The 26,467-nt window shown below is 43.4% G+C and overlaps 1 protein-coding gene across 1 annotated transcript in view; it reads left to right on the top strand.

Annotated features, from left to right (window-relative positions):
• The window catches only part of CLASP2 (cytoplasmic linker associated protein 2), a 977,269-nt gene that overhangs the window by 869,931 nt on the left and 80,871 nt on the right, over positions 1 to 26,467 (top strand). The window contains 1 exon segment of the mRNA XM_030203481.1: positions 3,557 to 3,785. Within this exon segment, the coding sequence (XP_030059341.1) occupies positions 3,557 to 3,785 (229 nt within the window).

The raw sequence follows: 26,467 nt of genomic DNA, 5'->3' as shown, positions 1-26,467 counted from the left end.
CTCCCCTGATACAACATAGAGGACCACATAAAACATGCAGAGAAAAGCTGAAATGGAGACGCTGCCCCCCCCTCCCCACACACACACACACAAAGAAACCCAGACTATAAGCAGTGTAATACTTTTTTCACTTGGGCTTTATATCAGCTCATTTTACTTTCCCCCCTCATTTTCCCTTTCTTTCTAGTCCTTAGTCATTTCCTTTTCACCTCTCATCTACCTATTGGCTTTTTCCATCTTCCTCTTCTAGCATTCCCATTGCCCCCTCTGCCTCACTCCTTCCATAGTCTTCTATCCTCTCTTCTATCTATCTTTCACCCACTCCCTAATCCCATATTTGCTTTACCAGTGATTGACACCATTCAATGTCTTCCAGATAACCGTGCTCCAATTTTTGTCATATCTGTCGCTAATACTGCAGATTATCATCCATGATAGTATGTATCTGTGCACTCATAAGTACATAAGTATTGCCATACTGGGAAAGACCAAAGGTCCATCAAGCCCAGCATCCTGTTTCCAACAGTGGCCAATCCAGGTCACAAATACCTGGCAAGATCCCAAAAAAGTACAGAACATTCTATACTGCTAATCCCAGAAATAGTGGATTTTCCCCAAGTCCATTTAATAACGGTCTATGGACTTTTCCTTTAGGAAGCTGCCCACACCTTTTTTAAACTCCGCTAAGCTAACTGCCTTTACCACATTCTCTGGCAATGAATTCCAGAGTTTAATTACACGTTGAGTGAAGAAACATTTTCTCCGATTCATTTGTTCCTGATGTTCTATGATTAGATAGTGGTGTGGAGGTAGGGTGTGCTATGATGGTGATACAGGTGATTTTACATATCTCGAGCCTTCGAGTCGCAGTAAAACACCAAAAAAACTGAGCACATTAAAAAAAAATTCAAAAATTTTTTTCATAAGCATTTGGTTTGAAGTTGATTTTTTTATAATAGTTTATTTATTTTTAGTTTTCTTTGGTTTCTGTAACATTTTGTAGTGCACTAATTGGGAACCGAATAACTTCTAAAACCCAGGATTAGCTTTTGTCTAGTTAAAATCTAATGCCAAGACGTGCAGAGTGATGCACTTGGGGTGCAGAAACCAAAAAGAGACACCAGACAGGAGGGGAGAGATTAATAAGCTTGACTCAGGAGAGAGACCTTGTGGTGATGGTGTCCGAGGATCTGAAGGTGAAGAAACAATGTGACAAGACAGCGGCCGTGGCCAGAAAGGTGCTAGGCAGCATAGGAGAGTTATAACCAGCAGAAGAAAGGAAGTGTTTATGCCCCTCTTCAAGTTGTTGGTGAGGCCCCACCTGGAGTATTGTGTTCAGTTTTGGAGGCCGTATCTTACTAAGGATGTATTTATTTGCATGCATTGAAGTAAAAAAGTGTCGCTTTGGCTTGAGACTCGCACAGTCCTTGTACACCGGCATCCTACTGAATATTGAACAATACTGCACCAGCTACAATTTACACAAAGCTAAGTTTATACTATTTCATCTATTAGATGCAGAGATTGTTCCTGATGTTCTCTGATTAGATAATGGTGTGGAGGTAGGGTGTGCTATGATGGTGATACAGGTGATTTTACATATCTCGAGCCTTCGAGTCACAGTAAAACACCAGAAAAACCGAGCACATTAAAAAAAACATTTCAAAATTTTTTTTCATAAACATTTGGTTTGAAGTTGATTTTTTATAATAGTTAATTTATTAAATTTTAACTGCCAGACCCTCGTCCATTCTTCTAACGTTTGGAGATCCCTTCTCATTTTTTCTACTCCCTCCAGGATATCCACTCTGTTGGCTATCTTCGTGTCATCTGTAAAAATGCAAACCTTTCCTTCCAACCCTTCAGCAATATCTCTCATAAATATATTAAACGGAATCGGCCCCAGTACCACCCCCTGAGGAATTCCACTTCTCACCTTCCTTTCCTCCAAACAGATTCTGTTTACCACCACCCTCTGCCAACTGTCAGTCAACCAATTTCCTATGCAGTTCACCACTTTTGGTCCTAAGTTCAGCCCTCGCATCTTATCTAGCGCACATCCTTCATACAGTTCTTTGGTCACCCAGTCAAAGAAGTCAATAAGATTCGTTTGGCAGGATTTTCCTTTGGTAAAGGCATGTTGCCTTGGATTCTGTAACCCGTTGAATTCTAGAAAGTTAACTATCCTTTCTTTCAGCAGTGACTCCATTATTTTTCCTACCACCGACGTGAGACTTACCAGTCTGTAGTTTCCCACTTCTTCCCTGTCTCTACTTTTGTGAAGAGGGACCACATCCGCGCGTCTCCAATCCTGTGGAACTTCTCCTGTCTCTAAAGACCTATTAAATAAATCTTTACGAGGTCCTACCAGTACTTCTCTGAGCTCGTTCAGTATCCTCGGATGTATCCCATCCGGCCCCATAGTTTTGTCCACTTTCAGATTCTCAGGCTGTTTATAAACTCTTTCTTCTGTATATGGCGCAATATCCAATCCATTCCCAGTTATTCCCTTAGCAGCCAACTGTGGTCCTTCTCCAGGATTTTCCTCCATGAACACCGAAGAAAAGTAATTGTTTAGCACGTTCACTTTATCCTCAATCTTGCTCCTCATAGCCATTCTCATTATCTTTCAGTCTTGCAATTCCATTACTATTGTTTCTCCTTTCTCCAATATATCTGAAAAGGGTCTTGTCACCTCTCTTTACATCTTTAGCCATTTTTTCTTCTGCTTGTGCTTTCATTAGCCATATTTCCCTCTTCGCTTTTCCACTTGAGCCAGTCTTTCATCAGAGATGGTGCATTTGGGCAAGTCATATCATTCAGTCTCTTTGTAAACTTCAGCAACACTTGCATTATTTCTCTGTAACTGGGCTGCACCTTCACAGTTGAGAAAGTATCAATAAAGTAGGTGGCCCTGAGCATGGGAGTCGCATGCTTGCATGCCTGATTTAACACTTCCAGGTGTTTTCCATAGACAGCAGAGCTCTTTCAGGTACATAGTCCCTTCTTTTTTTAACTCTTTCCACAGATAACAATGTGGATTCTGATGCCCAGCAATAGACTCTTCTATTTTAGACCTCTGTAGTCATTTAACTTGAGTACAAGCATGTCTATCCTATACTGGTGTCTAAGTGTATGTATTTAGAAACCTTCAGTAGATTGAATTAAGTGTAAAAGAACAGTGTTAAAGGCATGATAATCTCTTTCATTAAGGGAACTAAACCAACAATTGCCAATGTCACTGCAAGTGAAAATAAACAACAAATTAAAACTCTGAAATTTGTTTGCATGCCAAAACAATTAGGCTGCTATTGACTTATGACAGCTTGCAAGCAGATTTTGTTGGTTTGAATGGTTTTATGTTTTTGTATTTTCCTCTGTCTTTGAGGCTATAGGTTTCTCTTGTGTTTCCCAACAGCAGACTGTGCGATACAGGCATAATTGTGCATACATAGAATCTTAATAGATCAACAGCTAATGAGTAGCTTGAATGTATACTCAGTATTGAGAAACCAAAATAATAAACTAAATATTCCTATGTGTTTTTTCTTGCCAGGTATGTAGTGGATTTGGAGTGACAGATCCACGAGGAGGAGGTGATGGCACTGACACAGGACGAACAGCTTTAGATAACAAAACATCATTACTTAATACTATGCTTCCCCGTACTAGCCCACGGCCACGAGATTATAACCCATACAACTACTCAGACAGCATTGGTTCCTTTAACAGGTCTGCACTGAAAGAGGCAATGTTTGATGATGATGCTGAGCAGTTTCCTATTGGTAAGTTCTAGGCAGTACTCTCAAACAACTGAAAGTAATTACCTGCCTTTGAGTGACCAACAGAGTAATAGTGATTATGTGAACTTATATAGGCCCTTTCATCTAAACAGGTTCAGATTCCAATTTTCAGTGGTTTTATCTGTATGCACGATGGGGTGAATGACTTGGAAGCAGATTCTTGGCATCTAAATTCATAATGTAAGTTTTAAAAGAAGAGAGGCGAGGAAGAATGTCCTTACGTGTATGTGCAAAGCAAAATCCACAGTCATAGAATGGGAAAGAAACTACAAATCATCAGATAGGAAAGAGAAGAATAAGGGGGATAAAAGAAGGATGATAGTTGAGTGAACTGTGGCATAGGGGGATGATGATTTGCTCAGTACTAGCTTACTTCCAAAGACTTATCCTGACTTATAGTTCTGTGCTGTAAACCATCAGGCTTATTTTAGAAAGAGAAGGACGCCCATCTTTCGACACAAATCAGAAGATGGGCGTCCTTCTCACAGGGTCGTCCAAATCGGTATAATCCAAAGCCAATTTTGGACGTCCCCAACTGCTTTCCGTCGCAGGGATGGCCAAAGTTCACGGGGGCGTGTCGGAAGTGTGGCAAAGGCAGGACTTGGGCATGCCTAACACATGGATGTCCTCGACCCATAGTGGAAGAAAAAGGACGTCCCTGACGAGCACTTGGACAACTTTACCTGGTCGTGGTTTTGTTGTTTTTTTTTTCAATTTAAAGAAGTATTTATTGAATAAAAAGAGATAACACAAAACAGAAGTTAAAAAAAAATACAACATCATAGACAAATATTACAGAAATATTACAGATCTTCTCTAATAAGATTGAAAACATCGTATTCTAGTGTCAATGAACATCTTTCAAAAAGTGAACAAAATGATAATCTCTTATAAGTACCCAAGTACACCAAATGAGTATCTTCCATATTTTATCATAAGGTTTTTTTTAAAGGACGCCCTTATCCATCCCCCAAAAGAAATAGAAAAAAACACCCTCATCCCATCCAATCCCCATAGCTCAAAACGAACAGTGAGTTACAAAAGGCACCCAAATATCTTCCCACTTAGACAAAGTGTGATGATGTATAGCCCACAATCTCTCGATATCACAAATATACCACAGCCTATTTAAACATGAAATCAAAGAAGGAACTTTAGGAGACTTCCATTGTGCAGCTAGCGTAACTCTAGCAGCTGACATAGCACGTCGAACCAATATACCCTGAGATGTGGTTAGACCGGGAGGTGTACCAGGAAACAAGAAATATTCTGGTGACCACTGAATAGATTTAGAAAGCCATTTCTGGAGTCTGTATTGAATTGCTTTCCAAAATGCTCGTACTTTAGTACAAGTCCACCAGAGATGACCCATGGTACCCCTCTGGCCACAACCCCTCCAGCATAAAGGTGAAACTGCTGTAAACATATGATGCAGACGAACAGGAGTCAAATACCACCAGTATAACACTTTGACTGCATTTTCTTTAAAAAGAACAGAAACAGACGTTCTTAATACCGCATGTTCTATACGTGACCAGACATCATCACCCAATGTCAATCCCAGCTCCCGATGCTCAACAGGATGTCGCCCCATACCGCGTGTTTTTCTTACGAACAAGGCATAAAAAGGTGCCTGAACTGACCAGATGACCTCCCCTTACTCCCTCAGTGGTCACTAACCCCCTCCCACCCTCAAGAAAAATCTTTAAAAATATTTTGTGCCAGCCTCAAATGTCATACGCAGGTCCATCACAGCAGTATGCAGGTCTGTGGAGCAGTTTTGGTGGGTGCAGTGCACTTAAGGCAGGCAGAACCAGGCCCGTCCCCCCTACCTGTTACACTTGTTACCTGTTACACCCAGGCAAAGGTATCGGCCTGCTTATCCGACATTGCTGCCTGGATGTCCAACCGCCACCTGAAACTGAACATGTCCAAGACCGAGCTTATCGTCTTTCCACCAAAACCCACTTCTCCTCTTCCTCCACTTTCTATCTCAGTTGATAACACCCTCATCCTTCCCGTCTCATCTGCCCGCAACCTCGGAGTCATCTTTGACTCCTCTCTCTCCTTCTCTGCGCATATCCAGCAGATAGCTAAGACCTGTCGCTTCTTCCTCTTTAACATCAGCAAAATTCGCCCTTTCCTCTCTGAACACACCACCCGAACTCTCGTCCACGCTCTCATTACCTCTCGCCTGGACTACTGGAACTTACTCCTCACCGGCCTCCCACTTAGCCATCTATCCCCCCTTCAATCTGTTCAGAACTCTGCTGCACGTCTCATATTCCGCTAGAACCGATATACTCATATCACCCCTCTCCTCAGGTCACTTCACTGGCTTCCAATCAGATACCGCATTCAATTCAAGCTTCTCCTTCTTACCTACAAATGCACTCAGTCTGCTGCCCCTCACTATCTTTCTACCCTTCATCTCCCCTTACGTTCCCGCCCGTAACCTCCGTTCACAGGATAAATCCCTCCTCTCAGTACCCTTCTCCATCACCGCCAACTCCAGGCTCTGCTCATTCAGCCTCGCCTCACCCTATGCTTGGAACAACCTTCCTGAGCCCTTACGCCAAGCCCCCTCCCTGCCCGTCTTCAAGTCTTTGCTTAAAGCCCACCTCTTCAATGCTGCGTTCGGCACCTAACCCTTACCGTTCAGTGAATCCAGACTGCCCCTATCGGACCGACCGTTCACTTGTCTATTAGATTGTAAGCTCTTTGAGCAGGGACTGTCTCTCTGTTAAATTGTACAGCGCTCTAGAAATGTTTAGTAGTAGTAGTAGTAAATGTGAGCCCTCCAAAACCCACCACAAACCCTTTGTACCCACATCTAGATGCCCCCTTCACCCGTAAGGGCTATGGTAGTGGTGTACAGTTGTGGGTAGTGGGTTTTGGGGGGCTCAGCACACAAGGTAAGGGATCTATGTACCTGGGAGCAATTTATGAAGTCCAGTGCAGTGCCCGGTTGGTGTCCTGGCATGTCAGGGGGACCAGTGCACTATGAATGCTGGCTCCTCCCACGACCAAAGGGCTTGCATTTGGTCGTTTCTGAGATGGGCATCCTTGGTTTCCATTATCGCCGAAAATCAGAAACGACCAAGTCTAGGGATGACTCTAAGGATGACCTAAATTTCAAGATTTGGGCGTCTCTGACTGTATTATTGAAACGAAAGATGGACGTCCATCTTGTTTCGATAATACGGGTTTCTCTGCCCCTCCATCTGGACGTTTTGCAAGGATGTCCTCAGCAAAACTTGGGCTTCCCTTTCCATTATGCCCTTCCGCGTCTCCTACTCTTTTTACAACTTAAACATCAATTAAGAATTGTAATTTATAGTAGTCTTGCAGACGGAATTAATTTGTTTGTGACAGCCCAGCTGAAGAACTTGAGAACTGATGTAACCCACAAAAGATATATAGTAAATTGTTAAATCAGTTATTCCATTACATCAGAAGGATCACTCCAGACAAATGGGTTGTGACCATCCGCTAGCAGGTGGAAATAGAGAACTCTGAGTTGTGCCTCATAAGCTTCTCCTCTTAGCAACCAAGCCAGTGTTCTCTATTTTCAGCAGCTCCTGTGTGCTCTGTGGCCTTCTGTCCTGCTTGAAGGTTCAGTTGAGTTTAGGGTTCAGAGAATATTCTGTGCCTCAGGTGTAAACCTAGTAGTCTAGGTCACTCCCTGCTCCCATGTTGCCACTTTCTACCTCTTTATCTCATTCTTCGCTTATCTTTTTCTCCTTTCTCTATCTTAAAAAAAAAAAAAAAAGCAGCCACTGCGGTTCTTTTTGAGAGTGCCTGTGCTGTGGGAAGATTGTGGGGCTTAGTGCCTTAGATGTCACTACACTGATTGTTTTCTGTGAGTATATTATTGTCTACGTCTTGTTCACACTCGGGGGTAAGCTCTCGGCTATCGGTTCCTGCACGCTTTGCTTTACTTCTGTGGACACGCCGCTTTTGCCTACTTTTTCCATCAGTTCTCCATCTCTGGGAGTTCAATCTGGCCCTGCTCCAATGGCGGTTTTGGCGGGCTCCTGCACTCCGCGAGGCTTCAGTGGCCATTTTGTCAGCAGGTTCCTCACTTGCTACTGTATCCTGAAATGTTGGCTTTGTGGGGGTAGAAGTCTCTGCCTGTCATTTTCGCCTGAATTTGTTCTTTTATTACATCAGGCCTTTTTATTAAAGCTGCTTCTCCTTCCCCTCAGTCACGTTGCTTTTGAGGAGCAACTTCCTAAGAAATGAAAACTTTCCATTTTGTAGGATTTGGAGAATGTTCCTCCTCGGGACTCAGAGGAGGTTTTACCTTTGTATTCTGACTGTCCTAGCTGCTGATGGCTCTGACTTGGACATTTCAGGGGCAGACAGGGGGGTGATGATTCTACTATAGCTAGGCTGTTTTTGGAAGCGGAGTTGCATCTGTTAATCACAACATTTATGGAGATTTTAAACATTTCTTCCCCTGCTTCTTAGTCCTCTGGTCCTGCTCCATCTATTATGTCAAGTACTAAGAGATCTCCTGTTTCTTTCCATATTCACGAGGCTATGCAGGAGCTTATTGCAGCTCAGTGGGAGACCTCCGATTCTAACGTCTGGGTGGCTCACACTATGTCCAAATTATATCCCCTTCTGCCGTCTGATGTAGAGCAGTTTGCTCTGCCTAAGGTGGATGCCCTTATTATGGCGGTTACTAAACGTACCACTATCCGTGTTGAAGGAGACGCTGTATTGAAAGATATGCATGACCGCAAGCTTGAGGCTTCCTTGAAGCTTGCCTTTTAACTAGCAGCGTTAAATTCTCAGGCAGCAATTTCTTCTTCTTTTGTAGCCAGGGCTTCTTTATCATGGATTCAGCAATTGTCCATGTTGAACTTGCCTCCAGGCTTTCTCCCTACCTTGAGGCGGAGTTGTCCTATTTGTCAGACACTCTTTATGATATTCTCCAAGACTCAGCTAAGGCTATGGCCTAGGTCGTTTTGGCGTGACACTGCTATGGTTGAGGCATTGGGCCACTGATGTGGCAACCAAATCTTGTCTGACAGTTACCCTTGCGGGGGAAACTACTCTTTGGTAGGGATTTGGAGAAGATTGTTAAAGACCTGAGAGATTCCAAGGTCCAGCGGCTACCTAAGGATAAGCCTAAACCACATCTCCAGGCGGCTAAGTCTCGTTTTCGAGAAGCACGGAGGTATAGACCAGGGAAAGCAAGTGTTTCCACTCAAGAACCTCACTTTCTTCAGACTCTGGTCTTCTTTCAAGAAAACAAGAAGCCCTTATCCGCTTCCTCAAGAACTTCTTCCTCTTTGCAGCCCTAGCAGTGACGGGATCAAGGTTCACTCCTTATACATAGACATAGATGGGTGTCTTTCCTACTTTCACAAATAGTGAACCACCATTACTACAGACCAATGAATCCTCAATATCTCCATGGCTACAAGCTAGAATTTTCAAAGCCACTCACAGATCTTTTCATGCTGTTCCCTTACGGCACCACTGCAAAGATTCTGGCAGTGCTAACTACCTTAGCCTCTTTAAGGCGACTGGGGGCCATTCAGCTTGTTCCTCTGGCAGAGAGAGGCACGGGTCGGTATTCCATCTATTTTGTCTTCCCAAAGAAGGAAGACTCTTTTCACCAGGTTTTGGATCTGACAAGTCTCTGAGTGCTGCACTACCGCATGGAGAGACTTAGTTCTGTCCTAGTCTCAGTCCAGCCAGGCGAGTTTCTCATTTCTCATCTCATTGGACCCCAAGGAGGCTTATTTTCCTATCCAAATTTGGTCTTCTCACAGGAAATTTTTCTGGTTTGCAATCCTGGAAGATCATTTTCAATTCAAGGCCATGCTTTTGGCCTCACCATTTTCAAATGTTATGGTGGTGGTGACAGCCTTCTTCGCTGGCAAGAGATCTAGGTATATCCTTACCTGAACGATTGGCTAATTCGGGTGGCTTCTTATCAAGAGAACCTTCGCAGTACAAAAACAGTCCTGTCTCCTCTTTCTGCGCTGGTTTGGGTGGTAAATTACAGCAAGATTCATCTCACCCCCTCCCAGACCCTGGAGTTTCTGGGAGTGTGCTTCAATACCCAGGTGAAGGGTTTCCTGCCTCAGCATCGTAAGCTCAAGCTCAAACAGCAAATTCTCAGGCTTCTCTCCCCTCCCCACAGGCATGGGATTATGCTCAGGCTCTCGGTTCTATGGCAGCAACTTTGGATGTTCTGCCTTGGGCGAAGTTCCACATACAGCCCCTACAGTCGTCCCTGTTGGGCCGGTGGTCTCCAGTCTTAAGGACTTAGGACCAGCTGGTGCTGTGGATGCCTCAAACCAGACAGAGTCTGGCTTGGTGGCTTCTCCCTGTGCACACTCAGGTGGTCTTACCCTTACAGACTCCAGGTTGGTGCGTTCTCACCTCCAATGCCAGCCTCTTCGGATGGGGAGCCCATTATCTCCACCACTCTGCACAGGGCCACTGGTCGAGAGTGGAGGCTTCCTGGTCTATCAACAAATTGGAACTTTGAGCTGTTCGGAAAGCTCTTCTAGCCTTTGTGCCTCCTCTTCATGAGAGGTCACTGCACATGCTGTTGAATAATATCACAGCCATGTCTTACATCAACAGACAAGGAGGAACAAAGAGTGTATCTCTAGCCCAGGAGGCGCATCTTCTTTTTCAGTGGGCGGAATTGAACATTCTGATTTCAGTGTCTCGCATAGTGGGTTCACTGAAATCGCAAGCGGATTTCCTTAGCAGAGTGTCTCTGGACCCGGGGGAATGGTAACTGTAAAAGACTGCATTTCGTCTCATTTCCACACAGATTCTGCAGCCACTTCAGAGAGAGAGAAACTCCCTAGGTCTGGATGCACTGGTACAGCTTTGGCCATCAGACGGCCTCCTTTATGTGTATCCTCTGTGTCCTCTCATGGGAAGAACGTTGCAGAGGATGGTGTGTCATCCAGGGAAGGTTGTTCTTGTAGCTGTGGACTGACCCAGACGTCCTTGGTATGCGGACGTCATCCGTCTTCAAATTGCTCCTCGGTTGACACTTCCTCCACAGACGGGCTTATTTCACCAAAGTCCCTTCTGTTTGTGTCTTACGGCCTGGTTCTTGAGAAGGCGTGATTGAGGAAGAAGGATTATGTGAATAATGTTATTACTACCTTGCTTCAAGCCTGAAATCGGTCCACTTCTTCTTACGCTAGAATATGGAGAACCTTTGGCAGCTGGTCTGCACAGAATGGTGTTTCTCCATTTCGTACTTCTTGTCTCCAATTTATCCTTCCTTCAGGATGGATTCAAAAAAGGCTTGGCTCTCAATTTGCTCAAGGTTCAGGTGGGCAGCATTGACATTTCATAGAGGCAAGAATACAGAATGCCTCATTGGCTGCTCACCCTCATATAGTGCAGTTCCTCAAGGGAGTCGCTCATCTGTTTCCCCCTCTCCGCAATATTTGTCCTCAGTGGAGTCTTCAAGTGGTTCTTAAAGCTCGTTAGTCTGCCCCCTTTGAGCCCTTTCACTCGGCAACTATCAAAGATGTTACTTTAAAGGCAGTATTTCTAGTTGCTATTTCGTTGGCATGGAGAATTTCAGAGTTTCAAGCTCTCTTGCAGGATCCCTTTCTCCGCGTTTCTGACTCGGGAGTTTCCATACGGACAGTTCCATCCTTTTTGCCGAAGATTGTATCTCCTTTTCATGTCAACCAGACTGTGTTTCTTCCTTTTTTTTCCCAGAGAGGTTTATTCTGCAGAATACGCTTCCCTGCAACTGTTGGATGTGAAACACGTCCTTATGCGCTATCTGCTACCAACAATTTCAGGCGGTCTGATCATATTTTGTTCTCTTTGTGGGACCCCGGAAGGGTTTGCTGGCCTCCGAAGTGACAGTAGTTTGATGGCTTAAGGAGGTTATTTCTTCGACTTACATTTTGAGGGGTAGATCTGCTCCAATGCATGTCAAGGCTCATTCTACGGGGTCAGTTAGCAGTGTGGTTGTCTTCTCATTCCTTTAAGTATTACCATTTGGATGTGTCTGCTTCAGCAGATGCTTCCTTCAGGGCCACGGTTCTCGCTGCAGGGTTATCACAGTCCCTCCCCTCTTAAGGATTGCTTTTGTACATCCCATTTTTCTGGACTGATTCTTGGGGTGTAATGGAAGGAAAAATTAGTTAATTACCTGATAATTTTCTCTCCTTTAGCCCCAAAGGATCAATCCAGAGCCCGCCCTTCTGCGATGGTTTTGTTTTTTCTGGGTTCTGCGTAATTTTGGGTGTTTGTACTGTTCTGGTTCCATTGTTTCTAAGGCACAAGTTTTACCCTTTATTTCATATTTGTTTTTCTATCTAGAGGCTGGAATTTTTTTTCTGGAAGTCATTCTGCTTTGTTATTGAATGCTGGCTTGGCTGCTAAGTGCAGGAGCTTATGAGGCACAACTCATTAGAGTTCTTTATCTCCACCTCCTGGCAGATGATCACAACCCATTTGTCTGGACTGATTCTTTAGGATTAAAGGAAAGCAAATTATCAGGTAATTAATTAATTTTTCCATAAATTGGAATTAATTTCACAGTGAAACAGCAGAATGAAAAATGAAGATGTCATATCCTAGATATGTTCTAATATCAGCCACCAAAAACATTAGCAGCTTGCAAATAATTTCAGAACTAAAACAAGTAGTGTTGCCTGCCAGCCTTAGAATCACTCAGAAGTAGCCATCGTGTCAGAATAAAATAATGTCTCAGGGTGAAACTTGAAACTGATATGCTTTTCACAATACTTTTTAACTTCAGTAGAAACACAAAGCAAGTCCCATTCTTCTAAAAGTCATGGAAACTGCCTAAGCCACACTAAAAATGTTTGTTCCTGTTCTGCACTTTTGATAAATGATTTTTCAGGTCAAGTGCAACTAGAATGTGGCTCAAATAGTGAATTTAGCTAACATGGCAAGTTGGGTGAGAGACAAGTAATATACCTTGCAGAATGCTGTTCTTCATATTTCAGTATTAATTTGTGCTCTTTCCTCTACTGTCTTAGATCAGGCCTTAAGCTAGGACATCCCATGTATTTAGGTCTGTCACAGTACTGTCATGATAGAGAATATAATTGTTTACCTGTGAAAATGTTTTTTTATGATAGCAATTTAGTACAGCCACACAATCCTCCCTTTCTCCCTTAAGGTGTTCTCTGCACTTTTTTACTAAGCTTAACTGATAAACTAAAGAATTGCAAGTTTGGCAGCACGCAGGCAAACACTGTGCATACCTGGGAATCTTTCCTAGAAAGTTCTTGTATGCCAACATGTATTTCTTATTGCTTTGCTGTCATGAGAAAAAATCTGTTGGGAAGCACTTATTCTTCCCCTAACTGAGATTTAAGCTGCTTTTGGCATATAGCCGCTGAATACAGTGTTATGTTTTCCCAAATATATACTGCCATAAGGAGAGAACCGCTGAGCCACTATTCATGCTGTACTGGAAGTCTCAGAAAGTTGCCAGACGAGTATAAATAAAGATAATTGAAGTACACAGAAAGAAAAGCCTGTATATATAAATAGGAAAAGCCTATCTATAATCTCGGTGCCTAATTTGAGCCAATCTCCAGACTTGCCCAGATCATTTTTTAAACTAGGGCTATCAGCAGCATGAAGGCTATGGAGTGCCAGGAACAAATTATGGAATAAGAGGAGGCTATACTCTTCCCATGCCATCCAGACCTTCCACCCACCCACCCTGTACAGTTCTACCTTCCTTCTGTTTCCAGGCTGTCCTTTTCACACACCACACCATACGGTCATCTCCCTATTCCATTCCACCCCACAAACAAATCCTCCTCTTCATAACTTTCCCCATGCCATCCTTCCTTCCTTTGCATCTCCCTTCCAGACCTGGTCTACTTCCAGTTGTATACACAGAGGAAAAATTGGTGCCTTTTGTATCTGATGAGGGGCAATAGAACCACCCCAATAGATCCAGATGTGGCTGTATTAGTTGCATTCTGCCATAGACTGCCATGTTTTCTCTACTCCCCATCTCCTGTCATCCTCTCTCTCCATAGCTGCAATTTCCTGAACTGATTTTTTTCTCTTCCTCCCACCTACTCTTTTTCTTTGCATCAGCAGGCAAATGATGGCACATGTCCCCTCCTGATTGCTGTCAGTTGACGTTTTGAACACATGGTGTCAAAAGGCATATATACATAGGCTCAGCTGTTTGTGGAGGCTTATGGATGGGGCTGGGCCCAAATTCATAATTGCCAACCTGCAGAAACAAGGCTCAACAAAATACATTTTATTAAATTTAGATATGTTTAAATCCTTTTTTTTGGTATCTTAAAGCAGAACAGACAAAGCCAAAACATGCATATAAAAGCAAGATGTCAAATTTCCAACAACCTACAAGTACAACACCCCAGCCCCTGCCTCGCCCCAGTGCTCTGTGTATCAACAATAATACATATATTCCAAAACAGGTATTCTACCCAAGCTCATCATTTAAAGATTAAGTAAATTGCTGTGAGCTCTCAGTGTCAAGGTCTCCCAGATTGGCTCCCATATGGCCTGAAACTGTTGACCAGTGGTATGCCCAAAGTCTTTATTCTGTAGTTGATCCATCCTCAGTTGTATAATCATGAAAGATTTCCAGTGAGAAAAATATGGTCCAGCTTTGTCCAGCCAAAAGGTAATATAGCTTTATAGCCGTTAGAACTGAACTTCTGAAAAAAAGATCAAAATCCCCTGGAAGAAGGCAATCCAGGTTGATACACTCCAAAGAGCAGCAAAGGGCATTGCAGAGTGGCACATTTCCAAATCTGATTCAGAAACTGAAGTAACTGGGACCAAAATCTTGCCACTATCAAGCAATGCCAAAATGTGTGTCCCAGGGTAGCATCCCTGGTGTGACACTTGGGGCACTTCGCCTCCCCTGCTTTACTTGTTCGTCAAGCTCGATAAGGTGAAATATATGTCCAAAGGGCACATTTTTATAAAGAGTTTCCTGTTGAACAACATTATTTGTGTAGTACCTGGATGAATGCCTTCAATTGTTCTGTAAGAGTATCACACAACTCTACTGACCATTGTGCTGATATTTTTATTTTTGTTACATTTGTACCCCGCGCTTTCCCACTCATGGCAGGCTCAATGCGGCAGGCAATGGAGGGTTAAGTGACTTGCCCAGAGTCACAAGGAGCTGCCTGTGCCGGGAATCGAACTCAGTTCTTCAGCTCCGCAGGACCAAAGTCCACCACCCTAACCACTAGGCCACTCCTCCACTATGCAAGTATAATCCAAATCCTCAGTTGTGTCTTGCAAAACTTTGTGATGAAAGGTCAATGGAACCTTCAGTTGCATGCCCAAGAAGAGTACCTATGTTATATAGTGTCTTGGACATCTTCATCAGGTCTGTCCAGAGAAGGGAATGCACGTAGTGTTTGAGTTGTACATAAGCAAAATAGTCTTGCAGTGGTAATGAGAATTCTCTATGTAGATCTGTAAACTTTTTCATCACTGCCTCCTCTGTTTGAACCTGCAAAAGGTATGCTACTCCGTTCTGCGCCCATGAGGTAAAAACACTGCATCCCATTCCAGGAAGAAACGCCGGGTTATTACAAGTTGAAAGAAAACAAGTCACAGCAGCTGAGAAATGATGCCTTCCGTGCCTGTCAACAGGCCTTCAGATGCAGATGTTTGAAAAGTCCCTGGTGACACTGAACAGTTATTATGCACCACTGTACTGAAATGAATATGTGGCATGAGCTGTGTTTCCAAAGATGTGACAGAGAAGGTGGATGTATTACAATATCAGTCATTGAGATGATGCATGCTGCTGGCCACATTGAGAATATCGGAAGTTAAGCAGACCCATGCCACCCTGAGCCCTTGGATTCTGCAGTACCCTGAGCGGTGGTCTGGGTCGCCAACCCCTCCACAAGTAGGTCTGCAGAGCCCTGTTCAGCACCCTCTCATCCATCCAAGAAAGGAGCACTTACAACATCTGAAACCTGTACAACCACTTTGGTGCTAGTAACATATTACTATGCCCCCAAAGAGACAGTGGAAATGCCCCACAAATTTGTAACTTTCCTAAGGTATCCTCCAAGAGAGTGCATACGTTGTTGGCTTACAACATTAATAATTTATTTGGCATATATACCCCTAAATATTTAATATATTCCAAGGCCCAAGTAAATAGATATGTACCACTCCAATCCCTCTAAACCTATTGCAGAAGAGGAAGAGCTACTGATTTCTGGAAATTCAATGAGAATACAGAAATAGCCCCAATGGCAGTAAATGTTTTCAGTTGGTAGAAAGCTAAAGTTTTAGTAGTTTTACCATTAATCATGACCCCGGGAATATTCTCTGCCCCCTCAAAGATTCATATTAAAGGTTCCACTGAAATTACAAAAAGAAAGGGTGATGGAACAGCCCTGTCACATGCCTCGAGTAATGTCAAATGGAGATGTCCGTTCACCATTAAAAGCTTGGTCATCAGCACATGATACAGGGCCTGCAATCCCTGTAGAAACCAGTCTCCAATACCTACCCTCTCTAATACAGTAAACAAGTAACCCCAATCCACTTTATCAAAAGTCTTTCTCAGCATCCAGGCTGATAGCTAAAGCAGGAATCTCCCTCAGCTGACTATAACCTTTTGCTAGAAGGATTTTCCTTACATTAACCACAGATTGGCGATCTCTAACAAACCCTGCCTGTGCTTCACTAATTAAGGACAGTAAGGAGTCTGCCAGTCGGTTACCTAGTATCTTTGATAATATTTTAATATCCACTTTAATAAAATTGGTCAATAGGAATCTGCTAAGTCTACCGGTTTACCAGATTTAGGTATCAATGTAATGAGGGCAGTGTTTCATGGTGTGGAAAGGCACCTGAGGACACCACTGCATCATAATAGCTTAATAACAGTTTACAAGTGATACTTGAAGAATTCCCCCAAAAAGCCATCATCACCTGGCGCGCAGTACAGGGCTTCAGGGACTTTATAGCTCGTTGGAGCTAGTATAGGTTCATTTAGCTCCTGAAGTGCCTCCAATAACAAAGAAGGAAGCTGCGCTCTCTCTAGAAACACCTGATAGTTTAAACTAGCAGAGAAAGGAGAAGCTGTATACAAAGTTTTGAAGTGCTTTAAGAGAATCTTCCCTATCTGATCTATGTGTGTGGTGGCTACTCCTTTCAAGTCTTTTATCAGTGAGATCGCCTGAGAGTTTGCCTTGATTGCTGCTAATAGCAACACTGCAGCAATTAAATCAGGCTGCCTCGGGGCTTGAGCCTTCCCAGTGACGCCCCCCACCCATGTAGAACAGGAAGTTGTATCAGAGGAGGGCAGGAGGCATCACTGAGAAGACCCCGAGGCAGCCTGCTTTAATCACTACAGAGTCACTACTGGCAGCATTCAAGACAAATCAGCAGCACCATCTGACCGTAGGGAGGAGAGGGAGAGATGCCAGCACCCAAAGCCAACAGCAGTCTGGGACAGTGCTGGAGAGGTCATGGGGGCAGGTAACACCAATCGCTTCAGTGAGAGCAGGTCAGGTTGCTGAGGTAGACTGAGTTCTCTAGTTGCTTCTGGCTTTAAAATTAGCGGAGGTCCCTCTTGCAGCTGGGGAGGCTTACCCAAACCTCTTATATGGGTCACCTATGTTTGTATCCAGCAGACATTTTGCAACCATATATCTCCTATTTCCTATGGGAGTTTAAAAAATGTTTTCTTTTCCTGCTGTGGAAAATGCTGGAAGTAAACTGTATCACCACCTTTCTTTTTACTATATGGTCAATTGTTTCCCAGACCTGTCTCAAAGGTACACCTTAACCAGTTTGGTTTTCAGGATGCCTGTAATTAATATGTATGAAAGACATTTGTATTCACTGTGTCTCCAGTATATATCTATCTATCCCATGCATATTTTTTGTAGCAATCTGATAAAACTGAACTTGCTAGATGTGCCCTAACTTATTACACAATGCCCCTGCCCCCCAAATGGAACAGCAACATTGGTCAAGCTTGCTTTGCAAATATAGTGGATTTCAGAATGAAATCATGGTATGTGTGCTGTAGTCACTGATGGGGGGGGGGGGGGGGGGGGGGAACAAATCTCATGATTCTAAAAGTCAAAGCCATAATTTTAAAGATAATTTTAAATATTATAGAAAAACACTGAAATTTTATAGAAGGCAATAGCATATCCCTCCCTCATGATTACCTTAATTGCTATGTTTTAAATGAGATGGAGTATATCAGTAGATTTATTTTGTTAGGTAGGTCAAGGTAAACTGTACTTCAGTAATCCAAAGAAGACCAGGTACAGACTTTAGGACTAATCTCAAATCCAATTAATTTATAAAAGGGCAGATTTATCAAACCCATTTTAATTTGCAGAAGACCTTCCTTACCAATGAATTAATCAATCTGAGCCTTTATAGACAGTGAAGAAACAACAATGATTCATAGCCTCTGAATTTGAATCTGCAAGCAATAATGTTCTTTACCCTAACAGTAGGCTGTGGTCTGTAATTGAAATTCATGGTTTTGCAACCCACAACAATTCTGTCTTTTAAGGATTGATTTTTAAGTTTGTATGTATGTGTGTATATGTACTCTCGTGCAAGTGTTTTGTCAAGGTGACTGATGACTGACACCAACAAAAAAGCGCAACACAACTATTGCTGATGTGTTGTTACTGCTGATTTCCAGCAAGAGGGTTAGTTACTTTTAACCAAATATATTTCCATCTTCTCTTTCATACCAGAAACACAGTAATGTGTGAATAAAATTTAGAGCAATTCTAATAGTAAATAAAAACCTGAGAGGTGCAGTACACTTTCAGGAGAAAAGAAATTGAGAATTATTTATTGTAAACACTTTTATTTTTATGTTATGAGCATAATATTTTCTTTTTATTTACTTTTTTGTGAAAGGATAACAGTAGATTTTAGCATTCACCATAATCAAAAGTGTTCTAGTTCATACTAGTTCCAACATAGGCTTAAAGACTGGTACTATGGGAAGCTTTTTCTTTGTTTTAGTTTTCTGCTGAAATATTTTTGTTTGAAACACTAGGCAGGCATGCTTTGTTGGCTAAACAGTCTTAAATAAATAAATAAATTGACTCACAGATGGTTGTTTAATATAGGGTACTTTTCAGCATATTATAACTTTTAACATGGTTTTAATTTAAAACTGAATTTATAACCTACTTTTTTCAGTAGATAGTGATATAAGGTGACATAAAAAAAACAAATCTAATAAATTACTTTTATCCTTATGCTTTCTTTTAATATAAAATGTTTATTGCATTTTATTTCTCAACCGATATTTGTAAGATTAGCTGAGAAACTCATAAATAATGTATCATTAATGGAACACACATACTCGGTACCTTAATTGATAGTATAAAATATCATTTGAAATATCTTATGATGCAAAAAACGCATGCAAAAAACGTTTAATCTAAAGAGTGAGCTCAGCTACATCTAAGTAGGTTAACAGCTTAATACAGCACACATACAAATATTCCTGATTCTCCAAGGACAAGCAGGATGTAGTGTTCTCACTGAGGCTGACGACATGTGACAGAACCCAGTGCAGGAAACACTTCGTAGTGTCTGTTCCAGAAGACTTTGGAAGATGCTTACTGCATGCATGTGTACCTTCCCACACGCTGTAGTCGCCCAGGAGCAGCTCAGTTTTCTGCAAAGCAGTGAGGACATATACCTTTCTTTATCTACACAGCTCGCTTCTAACAGTTTTTCTTCTTCGCAGCTCAAGGTGTTATTCAACTTTCTAAACTTTGTAAGTTGCAAACTTAAGTGTCCTTTCTTCCCTTTTCATCCTTCTTTTCAGGTTTTTTTGGCACTTCTAAGTATTTTCTGCAGCGTACTTGGGCTCCCGATCACAGACATTTTTCACCCTTGAGCCTTTTTATTTCACTTTGGCTATTTTTCCTAACATGTTCCAATGGTTTTAAAGAGTGCTCCTGGTGTATCAGGACCATGTCCCTCACAGGCACTCAGAACTGAAAATAGATTTTTGGCACATAGAAGTCCAGTCTATTGATTTTGGCATTGGAGGCATCGGTCTCTGTGGCTCCAGGAGCTGCATTGGACACTGGGGATACATTTACATTGAGAAGGCTTCCACCTTCCTCAACATCGAGCAACAATAGCGGCAACTGGGATTGAGTGTCCACCAATCCCTTTCCAAGGGTGAGAGGATTTGCCATCCTTGTCAATGCCAAGGGACTCTGATGCCATGTGTCGGGTGGGGGCCAAAACGCATCAGCATGGATTCCCCTCAAGAACAGTGAGGCCTTGCAGTCACCGATGTCCTTGAAGCACCCCCAGCATGATGGGGGCCACTCACTGTCCCGGGAACCAGACAAGGTGTGACAGACTCCGTTTAGCTGAGAGCATTTTACCTTTACTCCCCCAGTGCTTCAAAGGACAAGAAATCCAGCTGAGACCCAACCTTTATTAATGACATCCCTCAAGTAGTGGGTCAGAGCCATTCTCCAGGAACAGAAGGAGCACCTGTTTCCCCCTCAAGAGGCATTGCTATCGAGGGCATTGGTACGAGCTCCTCAGGCAATCCAGCCTATTTTGATAGCCCATGCACTGTCCGCTAGGAGCACATTGATACCAAGACCTCAAACAGCGTTTGAACTGACATGCTACGAACCATTGTTGGGCTCCAGTTCTTCGGGGGGGGGGGGTGTCTTCCTTGTATTACTAGGGGCCTTTGGTACCTCATTGCCCCCATCTCAAGCCTCACCACCATGTCAGTTGTTAGAAACAAAGACAAACACAGAAGAGCTATGTGTAGCGTAGCTGCATTTACATAGATGTAAAATATAGTTATGCCGTTTTTGTATTTTGCCACATAAATGTTCACGTGTCTGCTATTTTTGGTGTTGGTAAGTGTTTATGGATGAAAGTTTAGAGATCTTTCCTTCTTTTTATTATACTTTTATTCTCGGAGAACAAGGAGGCCTATCAATTCTCACAAGTGGCTGACACCGCGCATTTGTGAATTCTTTCCCACCTGCCGCGAGAGCGCAGTCTCCTCAGTAGATCTTCTACCGTGGTGAGGAGAGGGTGTGTTTTTTTACTGTCTCCTCACTTCACTTGGTCCAAAGAGCTTTTTTGTGCCTTTCAGGAATCACTTTTTTTCATCCTTTTTGTGTGTTCCCGCTTGTGGAACCCCTCTTTTTTTTTTTTTTTCTTCTATTTTAATTTTTTTTTTGTTTTTTTCCTTTATCTTCTCATTTATTGTGCCCAGTTTTAAGTTTCCTTTCTTTTCCGTCGTCATTCTGCCGTTTTAGGCCTTTGCGGACGGAATTTTTCCCTTCCTTTTTGCCGCGCCTTGCCCCTTTTTCAGGCACCATCGCTTCGTTTAATTTAGCTGAGGAAGATTTTCCTTCCATGTCCACGAATGTTCCCAATGGCTTTAAGTGCTGTACCTGATACAATCAGACAATCTATGGCAAAGACACACGTTGTTGTCGTCTTCAGTGTCTCGGGCCTGACCATAGCCAGAATAACTGTGCCTTCGTATGAAGAAGAGGACCCAGGTTTCCAGAGAGGCTCAAAGAGAGAGGAGTTTTGGAGCCAAGTCCAATTTCTCGATGTTGGTATCGAGGTCGGAGGCGTCAAGCTCAAGCATTGCACCGGCATCAAAAGCATTGCTAAGTATGGCTGCTGCTAGACCCTTGGACACTGGGAGCAGTGAAGCATCGAGGCTTTCTGCTGTGCAGGGCCCCTAGGACCATCCATTATTGGACCCAACCCGAAGCGATGTGTGGATTCAACGTCGGCACAGAGGAGCCTCGATGACAAACTTTGAGCAAAGGCCATGAAGCTTCAGCATTAATCTTTCTCAACACATGGTGCCAGGAGCTCCAGGGCATCAAAGGATTCAGCATCTGAGAAGTCTCAGCACCTGGAGGACCACTCCCTCTCCATACAGGAGGTGCCGATGTGTCAGTCTCCCAAGACCCAGCTCCCGCATTGACCCCATCAGTTCTGCAACCTGTGCCTCCACCGATACCCCAGCCTTTCCTGGTGTAGGCCCTGAATGAGTGCACCAGGGCCTTGCTCCTTGAGCTGCTGGATAGCCTTCTGCAACTGGGTGTATCGGCATTGGGGGTTCTTGCGCCTACTCTGCCTGCCGTTGTGGCCTCGCTTGGCCCTCAACCTGCTGTGTGACCTCCAACACCGCATGCGGCATCGGTGTCAACTGCCACCCAAGCCATCACTCCCTCAATATTGGTGGAAGAAGCTTCGCTGGAGTCGATGCAGGAACCAACTTCTTGATGCTGTTTTCGAGGACACTCCATCCGGAGCAGGCCTAGTCACTTGGCCAGTTGGTCAAGCAGCAGAAGGTGTGTCAAAAATTCTTGGCCAGGGGCACTTGCGACACTTTTGATGTGGCATCCAGGATCTCCACTTAAAGTATAGCAATGCGCAGACTCTCATGGCTGCGTGTTTCTGACTTGGAATATTCTGTTCAGCAGAGATTAGCAGATGCCCCATATCAGGGGGATAACGTTTTTGGAGAGAAGGTTGAGGAGGTCACAGACCAAATCAAAAAAACACACTGATACCATCTCTTTCCTGCCAGGCGCCTTCTGCATCAACTTCCTCAGCTTGGAGGACTTTTGGCAAGCCAAGGAGGAGTTCCTGTTACTCTCAGAGGTATAGGTACAACCCCTCGACTTGCCAGCCTGCTCAGGCTCAACCCCAGCACACTTGTTCACGTCAGTAGCGTACACCAAAGGCCTCTGCTGCTCCCCAGGCAAAGCAAAGGACTGGCTTCAGCAGAGCACAGCCGCGATAAAAGTGTCTGTACCAGAAGACTTGTTGGTCGGGGGGGGGGGGGGGTGAAGTTTTACACGAAAGGTGGCCTCTTATAACCTCCGACCAGTGGACTCTTCAAATAGTCAGTCTCAGATACACACTCAGTTGGTATCTAAAACCTCCAAATTGCTCATTGAGAGCTTATTTGTTCAGCTCTCAGCACAGGCAGGTACTTGCAGAGGAAATCTCAGCCCTTCTGAAGGCCCAAGCGGTCAAGCCTGTTCCACCAGGGGAGGAAGGACGGGGATCCTGTTCCAGGTACTTCCTTGTGCAAAAGAAAACAGGGGGATGTGTCCCATCCTAGTCCTAAGGGCACTGAACAAATTCTTAGTCCAAAAAGAGTTCGGGATGGTTTCACTGGGTACCCTTTTCTCAATGATTCAGGAAAAGGATTTGCTATGTTTTCTGAGCTTAAAGAGTGCACATACTCACATTCCAATACTTCCACTTGTGACAATATATAGGCCTGCTTGTCCTTAGAGTAAGCAAAGATACTTACCTGTAACAGGTATTCTCTAAGAGCAGCTTGCCTTATATTCTCACTATTCTTCCTACCTCCCCTTGGAGTTGTCTCCTTTCTTATTTTTACTTTTTTGCTGTAGTATAAAACTGAGGAGACCGCACTCTTGCAGCGGGCAGGAAGGCATTCGCGCTCCACAAAGCTGTACTTATGCTAATCATAAGTCCCAGACCGGGCAACGCAGGTCGGTGTCACCCATTTGTGAGAATATAAGGCCTGCTGTTTTCGGAGAATACCTGCTACAAGTAAGTATCTTCGCTTTTTCGCGCCAAAATGACATCATTGTCTATCACCCACTCTACCTAGACTCAGGTTTCACTCTGTGCACTGTTTGTTTCTTGTGACAAGCACGATATTTTGGATAAACAGCAATCTAGATGTGCTTTGCTTTCTGGTAAGCTCTGGGTTTTCAGCTGGCTATTCCGGCAGCCTTCAATATTGTTTAGCGATGTGATAGCGCTTCTTTATCATTTATCAATATGTATTTTGTATATTCTATCCAGTCTGATCTTTTGGATGCCATTGACTGTAAGTTTTCTCTTAGTATTTTCTGTTGGTTGATGTAACACGTATATTTTTTGTTCTTTTGGAGCACTTCATGGGTGGTCTGTTGTGTAATGTAAGAGAGATGTGAATTATTTCATTTGTTTTCTCACCCCTTTTTTTGTTCTTTTTCTCATGCATCTGTCTGTTTACACCATGGAGGTTTCTGTTTTCTGTTTAGAACCATCTTTAGTATTGCTATTTTTATTATCTTACATCATTTGGCGGTATGGATACATATAGAATATTTATTGCCTTCTTATATATAGGTTGTTGTTGAGACTTTTGGTAGTATTACAAGAGATTTATACTGATCTTCTTGGTAGGTTTTTAAAATATTAATTCCTTTTGGAGACTACTTTGTAATGCCATCCAGCTTATTTTCGAAAGAGAAAGACGCCCATATTTCGACCCAAATCGAGAGATGGGTGCCTTTCTCTCATGGACGCCCAAATCGGTATAATCAAAAGCCGATTTTGGGTGCCTCCAACTGCAGTCTGTCGCGGGAACAAACAAAGTTGACGGGCGTGTCGGAGGTGTGGTGAAGGCGGGACTGCATCCTAAGTTCTTTCCTAAGGTGGTGTCAGAGTTTCATCTTAACCAATCAGTTGTTTGCCAACATTTTTCCCTAAATCATATGCCCATCAAGGTGAAAGCACCCTGCACACTTTGGACTGCAAAGAGAGCCTTGGCCTTCTATATGGAGCAGACTAAAGCCCATAGAAAATCCACCCAGATGTTTTTCTTTTGACCCGAATAGGATGGGGGACAGCTATTAGTAAATGCACTCTCTTGAATTGGCTATCAAATTACATTTCCTTTATTTAGGCCCAAGCTAGGCTGACTAGAGGGTTGTATCACGGCTTAGAATGTGAGAGCCATGGCTGCATCAGTAGCATACTTGAGGTCAGCCTCAATAGAAGAGATCTGCAGAGCTGCAACATGGACTTCAATGCACACATTCAAATCTCATTACTTCCTAGAACAGGACTCCTGTCCTGACCTAACAGCTAGCTTAGTCAGACAGTCCTTCAGAACTTATTTGGTGTGTAGAATACAACTCCCCCCCCCCCCCCCCCCCCCCCCCCACACACACACCCAAATGCCAATTTCTTTCTGCTCCAGGCAAAACACGCACACAATAGAAAATGGTTAATGTTGATTATTGTTTGTTTAATTATAGTCTTGTCTGTTGCAAACCTTGGTTATCATTCCCCTTTTTCTTTTAAGACAGTCTGGTAGCTAGGGATTCCCATCAATGAGAACACTAGATCCTGCTTTTCTTCGGAGAAAGCGAAGTTACTCACCTATATCAGATGTTATTTGAGAGCAGCAGGATGAATATCCATACTACCTCATCCACCTCCCCTTGGAGTTGAATTCTATCAGTTATTTCATACTGAGCTGGTCTCAGGTGTAAAGGTGTACACATGCGCGGTGGGCCACTTCCAAAGGCTTCTGGAATAGACATTGAGAAGCATTTCCCACGTAGGGCTCTATCAGATTACCTCATCCATCAGTATACTCATCCTGTTGTCCTTGGAAAACACCTGCTACAGATGAGTAACTTTGGTTTCTGCTAGCTGGTATTTTAAAGAGTTTCTTATTTCTTTTGTGGGTGTTACCAAAATAACACACAGTCTTGAGCTTTAAAATGCAACATCAACTTTCTTAACCAAACAGTACATGATGGTAGACTTAGACCATACAATCTATCCACTCCCAGCTGTTTGGCTCTATGATCCCTAACTCTCCCTTGAAGTTTGTCGCATGCTTTCTTCCATTCATATACTGTTGGTGTGATTATAATGGCAGATGGGAAGATTAGAGGGGAGGCAGAGAGGAGAGGGAATTGGTGGGGGGAGAACTTTTTTATTTTCTGCCCTGGGCCCCATCATGGCTAACACCAGCCCCGACCCTGCTGTTAGCTGGTGGGGATCCCCAAGCCATGCCAGATGAGGACCTCCTCCGAAGAAAACCAGAACTCCCTTCTACTAAGCTCAGCAGACAAGGCATTGTCCTTGAGCCACCAATATCTAAGTATGCATGGGGTGCCGGCATTAGTGGCTCAAAGAGTTGCTGTTGCCTGCCAAGCTTGATAAAAGGGAATTCTGGCCTTTTTGGAAGAAGTCTTCAGCTGACAGAGCTTGGGGATCTTCATCAGCTAAGGTATTTATATTTTGAGTTGGGAGGTGCTGGGTGGGGGGCAGAGAGAAAACTTTGTGCCCATCCACTTTGGGCTCAGGCCTACCCAAAATTGGCTGTCTGGCTACACCACTGCCATTTCTACTGGAAAGAGGTTCCACGCATCTACCATATTTTCCGTAGAGATAATTCCTTAGGTTCCTCTTGAATCAACCCTTTTTTCACTCTCATCCTGTTACTCTTGATTCCAGAGCCTCCTTTCTCTATTGAAAGGGGCAAGGCTCCTGACCTGAGCATTAATGTCTTGGAGGTTTGTAAATATTCCTCTTATATCTATATTATCCTACCGTTCCTCCATGTGCTTGTATGATGAGGACTATAAACCTTTTTGGTAAATGCCCTTTGAGCAACTTCTATTAGATCCTTTTGAAGGAACAGTCTTCAGAAATGTGCACAGTTCACAAGATGAAGCTTTACCAAAGATGCACACAGAGATAATATCTCCTTTTCCTCTTCCATTTCTTTCCCTGTGCATCCAAGCATCCTTCTGGCTTGTTTTATTGCCTTATCTATCTGTTTGGCTACGATAGGATCATCAGAT

Source organism: Microcaecilia unicolor, chromosome 1 (assembly GCF_901765095.1).
Source record: "Microcaecilia unicolor chromosome 1, aMicUni1.1, whole genome shotgun sequence".
Lineage (NCBI taxonomy): Eukaryota > Metazoa > Chordata > Amphibia > Gymnophiona > Siphonopidae > Microcaecilia > Microcaecilia unicolor.
This window is presented reverse-complemented; position numbering and strand designations above follow the sequence as displayed.